Source organism: Triticum urartu, chromosome 3A, assembly GCF_056163025.1.
Source record: "Triticum urartu cultivar PI428250 chromosome 3A, HENAU_Tu73, whole genome shotgun sequence".
Classification (NCBI taxonomy): Eukaryota; Viridiplantae; Streptophyta; class Magnoliopsida; order Poales; family Poaceae; genus Triticum; species Triticum urartu.
The window spans coordinates 608,073,624-608,081,713 of record NC_141875.1 but is presented as its reverse complement, the minus strand read 5'-3'; the positions used below and the strand labels follow the sequence as shown (position 1 = coordinate 608,081,713).

Here is an 8,090-nt window from a genome sequence, read left to right as displayed (position 1 = left end):
GGCTCCTGCTGCCGGCTGGAGAGTGATGTTGCCGCCTCCGTCGCCGTCGCTTGCATAGATCTGAGTCATCGTCGTCGTCGGTGCTAAGAACAGAGGAAGTGCTTGTCCTAGAGCTACCGGTGGCCGAGTAAATGGGACGGTGAGGCTAGATTTCACACCATCCCGCCTCGACCGATTTCCATCCCTCATCATCTCCACTTGATTTCGCCTTGCACTGTCACGTGCGCGCTACATCCCTTTTGCGCCGCACTTAGCCTGGCTCGCTGGAAACTGCCGATTCGAGGATTTCCAGCAAGCCAGGCTCTGAACTGCTTTAAGGTTCATGCCGATGCGAGTCGGTCCACCCTATTCGCAACCAAACGTGTTTTTTTGGCCCAACCCAGCCTGGTTGGAGATAATGCATGCAACCAAACACGTCCTGCATGTATATGCAATACGTCCTGCACAACCTGCGGCAACTGGTCCTCTTGAGCTGGTCAGCTGGAAACATGTAGTTATGGAGGTATATTACGTGCCATCATCAGTGGATTGTTGTGAGAGGCAGAAGCCTTGGCTGCTCATGAATGAAGCTGTTCGAGGCCTCCACACGCTATATTACACTGAATGACACGGACGTATAGAAAAGAAATGCCTGACATACGAATCACATTGCCAGCAAAGGCCCATGGGTCGCCATCGATTCACACGCGACGGCCGCCGATCATCATGCAGACCCTGCCTTCTTGGCCTCCTCCGCGTACAGTGCCTTGATCTCCTCCACGTCGTCGCTGCTGCCGAGGAATATCGGCGATCTCTCGTGGATGTCGGTGGGGATCAGGTCGAGCGACTGCATTGCATCGATTCACAACGCAGAAAACCAAGTGTCAACATGCATACTGTCTTTCCCGCAAAAAAAAAAACATACATACTGTCTGTTGCCGGACATGAAATTCTGGCCAGCGAAAGAAAAAACAGAGATGTTTGCATGTTACAACAACACATACCCGTCCTTTGCCTGTGAAAGACTGGCCTCCAGCCTCCTCCATCAGGAATGACATGGGGAACACCTCATACATCACACTGCAAACACAGCAAATTCAGGCAACTTCAAAAGAATTGCGTGCAATTGGACGCGCTGCTTGAATTGTGCGCGTAGGCGCTGGCGTACCGGAGCTTTCCGCTTGGGCTCTTCTTGTCCGCGGGGTACAGAAATATGCCGCCGTATAGCAAGGTGCGGTGCACATCAGCAACCATGCTGTGAACCATCAGGAATGCAGTGTTATATGTTGTGACAAGAATTATACAAGTGGTTGCTACATTCATTGTTAGGGAGAAGCTTAAGTATGTGAGGCAAATTGTTTCGTCAGGCAAGCAAACTGAAGATTCACTCACCTGCCGATGTATCTAAGGGATTTAGGTGATGAACCATCCGTGGGGTACTTGCACTTCTCCACGTACCTGTTAAATATTTTGTGACATGTTAGCTGGAGCTTAAGTATCTGAAGGAAGTAATATTACTCCGAAACATAAAAGATCACACACTTTGCAGTAGGCGTGTCCCAGTTCTTGGCGTTCCCTTCATTAACCGAATAGATCTTTCCTTTCGGCGGTATCTGAAACAACAGAGCATACAGATCTTTTGAGTAGTATGCCTCTAGGTGAATTTTCAGAAAAGTAAATGAATCCTATTAGCAGTGTCACACAATACCTTGATATCTGGATGAGTCATTATGAACTCCCCGAGAGAGGGGTCAAGCGTGAAGCCGTTGACACCATTTCCAGTGCTCAGGACAAGCTGCAGACAATTAGCGTACACAGGCCAATTCAGATACAGTCACACACGATTTATCTTGCTTGTGCAACACGAGGTCAGGGAACTTCGATTAGTTACCGTGCAGGAACTCCCATACATGCAGTATCCGGCAGCAATCATGTCCTTCCCAGGCTGCAGTACTTCCTCCAGAGTCACGGTGTCTTGGTTCTTGATCATGTAGATCCCAAAGATCTGTAGAGCAAGAAAATCCATGTAAGAATAAGAAATAAACTGTCCATGTAGCATGTTTCTATGAGCATATTCCCTGCGAGGCTGAGACTTTGAAAGGGCAAAAAGGAAAGTAAAATGTGACTTCCCATAATTGTGCGTGTTCCGAACAACTTTTTGGGTTTGATGAAATTTCTTGTGTGCTTCCCTTACCGTTCCGATGGAGACGCCGCAGTCGATGTTGGAGGATCCATCCAGGGGGTCAAAGCAGACACAGTACCTGATGGAAAATGAAGATCCGCGCATTTCATCAGAAACAAACAGAGGAAAATTTGCTCCTTGACCACATCAAAGGTACGTGAGCAGAGCATGGAGGAGTCGGAAGTTTTTTACGCACTTTCCACGGAGCTTAGGGTCCACGAACGTCGCCTTCTCGTCCTCCTCGGACACAAGAACGCACTGCGTATATCCGGTCGTTCGCACAGCAAAGCGTCACAAAGCAGAACGAATCGGCAAAAAAAGGAAATGGGACGAGAGATAACTCATACGGTGCGGCCGCTGCTGACGAGGGCATTGACGAACACCTCGTTGGAGAGCACGTCCAGCTTCTTCTGCTCCTCCCCCTGAGGAACCCACGCCAATAGGCAACCATCATCATACTTTCATTCTCACAGAAGAAAATTTGAACCAAAAAAGAAAGGAAAAAGAAAAAGAAAAACAGCTTGCCTGGACGTTGGTCTCGCCGGCGAGGCCGGTGAGCTTGGCGAGGCCGGCCTTGTTGACGGCGGAGGCAACGAACTTGCAGCCGAGGACGATGTGGGAGAGGAGGATGGTGAGGTCGCCGCGCGACTCCGGGTGCCGGCTCTGCTCGTTCAGCACGTGCCGCGTGATGGTCATCAGGTCCGTCCGGAACGTGTCCGCCGCGTGATCCATCTTCCTTCTCCGACGCCGACCCTCTCTCCCGTTCGCTCGCTCAGCTCGTAGGAGAGTTGGTACGTGTTGCGGGCTTTGCTTGCAGCGCAGGCCCCGGAAGTGAGCGATCTATCTATGCCCGAGAGGTACGGCGCGGGAAGTGGCCGGCTGCGAGCCGTGACGTGACGCGCGGCGTGGTGTTTTGGTAGGTAGCGCGGGGAGAAAGTGAGGCTGGGAGCGGAGGGGCTTGGGGCTCCAACGGAATGAGCGCCCAGGCCTATCCCCTCTATCCGCGATGGCTGGTAGCACGGTGGCCGTGTGCGTCTGTGGCCGTCGCGTGGTGAGGTGATGGGAGTGAGAGGAGGGCAGGGCTTTGTCCCGCGCACGCACGTTACCGTCCCGCCGGAGCAAGGCGCCAACGCCCGGCGCAAGCGGAGCGATCAGCGGGACAGTGACGACGTTTAGCCGTAAACTGAACCCCGACGTGACGGCGAGACGGTTTTGCCACGGTCGTCAGCGGCAGTTCGCACCAAGCAAAGCTTGGGGTGTTGGAAGCTGTTATTGCGTTCAATAACCACACAAGAGGAGCTTTGCTTGATGGCCTGCCCTTCACGCGTAGTACGTGGAATATCGTAGCGCCTTTTTTATATTGAAAAACGTGAAATATCCTGGAGTAACTTTTTTCAACCATATACGTGGTATATACTCCTACCAGGCTCAGCCCCAAGTGGCTGCTGCCGCTTGGCCTCAACGCTAGCCTGGTCAGGGGAATAGCTGCTTTTTGCTATGTGACTTCAGGTCCTGGATTCGAATGCGTTTTCGTGGTCCAGTCAAGACTTGCAGAAGCCACTAGCGTAAACTTGACGCTGTCGATAACTTATGTCAACGGAGATAACGTGCCATTTATACCGTTGCTTACATACAATAATAAAAGTTGCGTCCAGGAAATCAGCAAAGGCATTTGCATTTGACACGGCATGCATGTTGACCATTTGACACGGTATATGCATGTCGCTAGCAGAAAATACTCCAACATAAATAAACTTGTAATAAAATCAAGGAAGCATAGTACAAACAATCTTCAATCGAACATAAATTACAAGTAGCAACCAGTGTTCCAACATACTTAAATTAAGAGTAGCAACGGTGCTCCAACATACTACTTGAGAACTGAGATATCAACAATCTATTGCAGAAGACAATTGATGTTGGCCATTGCTAAGGAGTATAGCGCAGGGAGAAACCATCTAGTCCGACAAGTGATGTTAGTTGCTATTCAAAGGCACCACCAAAGAATAACAGATTTACAGTATTGATCCCAGCACGTTTTCATGAGCAATCGGACTTACGGTACAACACAACGATATTGGGTTGATTTTCTTTCTGAAAAAAGGAGTAAAAAGTGTCCTGAGAATTATGCAGGTGTAATTAAAGGTACAAGGAGCATGTATGAGGGTATCAGCATCTTTGTTGGAAAACAGCATTAACCTGGAGCCTTCCAAGAAAGATTGGAGGATCACAGTTCAAGCTTCAAAGTATAGTACAACAACTGTTTGTTTTCTTCGCCTGCTTGTAGAACATCTGAAAAGGACAGGGTAAACATCTATCAGGAAAACAAACATAGTGATAACTTCAATAAGACAAAGCATTGAAATGATCCGTAACACTAAAATCGTGATTTTCAGCAAGTTACAAGGGCACGTCTGTTTTATGACTGAAAAAACAGTAAAGCCTAGAAGAACAGGACCTGGTTATGTAAAAAGAAAAGAAGTGCCTTAAGAGCCCTTTGCAAATATGTACATTATATACTTTAACAAAAAGCATTCTGGAAACTGGACAGCATTCAGGAAATTATTCAATATTACAGGCAAGATATTGCAAGTGCAGCATTAGAGCAGTTTCGGGCATTGTCGTAAAGAAATTGGTGAGTGAATGATGTAATAACAAGATTTATCTTATTATACAAACCACACATGATAATATTAGCATCACATATAGCAGATGACTAGAAATAAATATCCATGGCAGTGATCCCTTCGTACTAGACAAGTAAACTTTACAATCTAGTGGAGGCGCCTGTAGTAAAACAATGTGCAGGCTGAAAGACAATGCCCGTTGTAGCTTGGAGATAAATAACAGTAACTGGTAGCAATTTTTCACCATGTCTTAAGTAAAAAAGGACCCCTCAGGTAAATAGCAAATAAAATAAATATATGCTTACCTGTGAAGCAGCACTCAGGTCTGAGCTTTTTTCAACCAAGCTATCCAATCGCTCTCCTCTTTGAAGGACATTCTCTATAGTTTTATGCTGTTAAAATTATTCAAGCATATACAGAGCATATCAGCAATGGGTTGCTACCACACACAAAATAGCATGATATCTCCAGTACAAGATGGGATGGTGAAGATCATCTTTACAGGGAAAGGCTGGCCTTGCACCCATTGTGTATGGTGCAAGTAAGATGGTAAATCTGTAGATCTCTAAGCACGTAGAAAAATCAGATAATTAACACTTACTAGGATAATTTTTGTTTCATCCAAGTCCCTCTGAATTTTTGTTAACTTGTCAGCCTCTGCAGGATCCTACAAAATGGGATGCTTCATTATTAATGAGAACAAGTTTGTCATGGGTTATGGCAAGTTCCACAGTGAAAATGACAAGTAGAGTAAAAGCACACTGCAAATTGCAAAATTACACTAATATGTCCAAACATAGAACCAAATGTGTGGAGAACATAGAACCCATCCCAGAGAAGCCACCACGGAACACCGCACCAGCTACTTTTTCTTTCAAAAACAGACATACAACCACAAGATACAGCCCATTCCTTAGAAAATTAGAAGCCACCCCAGCACACCAAACTTGTATCTGGCCATGTTTTTCATCATAAAACAAGAAGGCGAGAACGATACATGACACGATACAATGGATATAGCAGAATTGTAAAATAGACAACTTATTACAACTGTAGTTGCACCCTCCCTCTCTCTCATTTTCTCTTTCTGTAGAGTATATAGGATAAATAGACCAGTAGTAAACATAGAGCATTATGTTACCTCCTAGCAATGAACACACAAGCATACAAAACCTTCCATAGATGATTATACCTGAAATTTTGTCAAAGCTTCCATCAGGAAAGGCCACTCTTGAGTGGAATCTGCTGTGGCGGCTTTCCAAGCATCCCCAAAAGCCTTCTGGTATTCATCAAGTACCTTCATAAAAAACATCGCATCGACAGCTAAGTATCACCCAAAAACACTACTATGGAAGAACTGCTCTATGGAACTTATTCAGTTATGACAGTACAGAAAATATTTGCATGACCCCAATAAAATCATGATTATTATCTAACTACACGCATGAATGTATGTCAGGACTCAGGAGAAAAATATATTTGTTTAGCAAAGACTGTACTCCCTCCGGTCCTTTTTACTCTGCATATTAGATTTCTGTCAAGTCAAACTTTGCAAAGTTTGACTAAATTTATGTTAAAAAATACCAACATCTACAATATCAAATATATATACTATGAAACTACATTTCATAATGAATCTAACAATATTGATTTGGTATTATGAATGTTGGTACTCTTTCCTATAAATTTGGTCAAAGTAGAAATAGTTTGACTTGGGACAAAACTTATATGCGAACTAAAAAGGACCGGAGGGAGTACATGGTTTATCAGCGAGGAAGCAAACTGCATGACAACAACGTGTATATGTATGCATCTCCTGACTTACACAAGGTACCGAGTATGTCTATCGAAGTAGTATGATTAAGAATTCTAAGAAAAATTGTGCTAGCGCGGCCCGTCCAGATGTTTCTTTGTAGCTCCGCCACTCACTAGGGATTCCTTTTCAATAATGCCAAAGCACTTCTCTAATGTTGAGGGCAATTATATATACCAGCCTAGCGGGAGCTTATAGCATACAGTGTGCAACCATGGATGCGTAACGTCAACACTTGCATGCTTTCTGTTAATAATTTTCAAAAAGTCTGTATCTGGAAGCATTCATCAGAATAAGAACATAGAACAGGAAGATCAAATCCTGCATTGGTAAAAATTGATACTAGGCCAATCACGAAATACATAATACATGAGTTTCAACAACAACGATCTATACCTTATTCAGAAGAGAAAATGCACTTCGTACAGGATAGTGATCATCCATAAATGCCACCACGCAGAGGCCATTTCTGTTGTGTGAGTGGACCTTGTACTCTGCAAAGAAACGGCAAAGTGTTTGAATGATTCGACCTCACAATTACATACGCGAAAATGAATTTGCTCAAAGTCACTAAAACGAAAAGGAGCAGCAATCAATTGGAGATACAAGGAATAGGAGCAGGTGGGGCTTAAATTACGCCGTAAGCACCGAAATACTAGGTCAAATCCACCAAATGCAAATTGTCGATATTGTCACATAATCATGAATCAGTATGGACAGAGAATCACAAGCCTACAGCGCTTCTTCAGCAACAAAATCACTTTGCAAGTGCGAATCCTACAGCACATCGGATGAACTACCAGATAGGGCTACAGGCTACTTTGCAGAGATCATAACTTATGTTGGCCTTGCTCTAGGAATCAAACTACCGTAAGACCCGTGGCAGAAGACTGACCGCCGGAAAAATCAGTCCAAACCCAGACCCCGGATCTGAGCATCGGATCACAAAGTAAACTAGACCTAGAGAGCAGCGGCAAGCAGATCTGAGGAGGGGCGTTTACCTTCGTGCTGGACGGACTGGCGCTGGCCGGGCTGAGTGCGCTGGGCGACGGTGCGGGCGACGAAGACGATGAACTCCCGGGCGGCGCCGCGCTGGAAGAAGCCGAAGTGGCTGACGTCCGTGGCGTTGGCCAGCACGAGCGCCTCGGAGCCCTGCCCGCCGCTGGAGGAGGAGCCCCCGGCGCCCCCGGCCGACGGCTTCAGCACGACGAGCGCCGTGATCTTCATCTCCGCTCCGACGAGGCTGCTAGATCCGCGGCGACCTTGGGCGGTGGGTTGGATGGGTGGGTTTGGACGGGAGATCGCCGCGCGGAAGTAAAAGAAGCTTCTCCCCTCCCGTTTCCTACTTTGCTGGATTCGGTCTCACCCCCACGACGTCGACAAGTCAATGACAGCGGGCCAGCCTTGGGCGGCCAGCGTTGGTTTACAGCTACTACTGGATTCCTTCCGCCAACCACCAACAGGAGGCGGCAAAGAGGCAGACGCGGAG

At 46.4% G+C, this 8,090-nt stretch overlaps 2 protein-coding genes across 2 annotated transcripts; both read right to left on the bottom strand.

Moving 5' to 3' along the window:
• Positions 1-489: 489 nt before the first annotated feature.
• Positions 490-3,051, bottom strand: LOC125545368 (fructose-1,6-bisphosphatase, cytosolic). Its single transcript, XM_048709282.2, has 11 exons — positions 2,687-3,051; positions 2,509-2,583; positions 2,358-2,419; positions 2,174-2,240; positions 1,871-1,984; positions 1,688-1,774; positions 1,522-1,592; positions 1,372-1,437; positions 1,148-1,234; positions 984-1,059; positions 490-826 (listed from the first exon to the last, which is right to left on the bottom strand). Exons 1-11 carry the CDS (start codon positions 2,891-2,893, stop codon positions 704-706), a joined length of 1,035 nt encoding a protein of 344 aa, XP_048565239.1. The 5' UTR covers positions 2,894-3,051; the 3' UTR covers positions 490-703.
• A 1,309-nt stretch (positions 3,052-4,360) lies between these two features.
• Positions 4,361-7,999, bottom strand: LOC125545369 (VAMP-like protein YKT61). The gene is made up of 6 exons (XM_048709283.2): positions 7,603-7,999; positions 6,998-7,095; positions 5,981-6,085; positions 5,390-5,455; positions 5,094-5,180; positions 4,361-4,453 (listed from the first exon to the last, which is right to left on the bottom strand). The coding sequence occupies exons 1-6, from the start codon at positions 7,826-7,828 to the stop codon at positions 4,403-4,405; spliced, it is 633 nt and encodes a 210-aa protein (XP_048565240.1). The 5' UTR covers positions 7,829-7,999; the 3' UTR covers positions 4,361-4,402.
• Between the last annotated feature and the right edge of the window lie 91 nt (positions 8,000-8,090).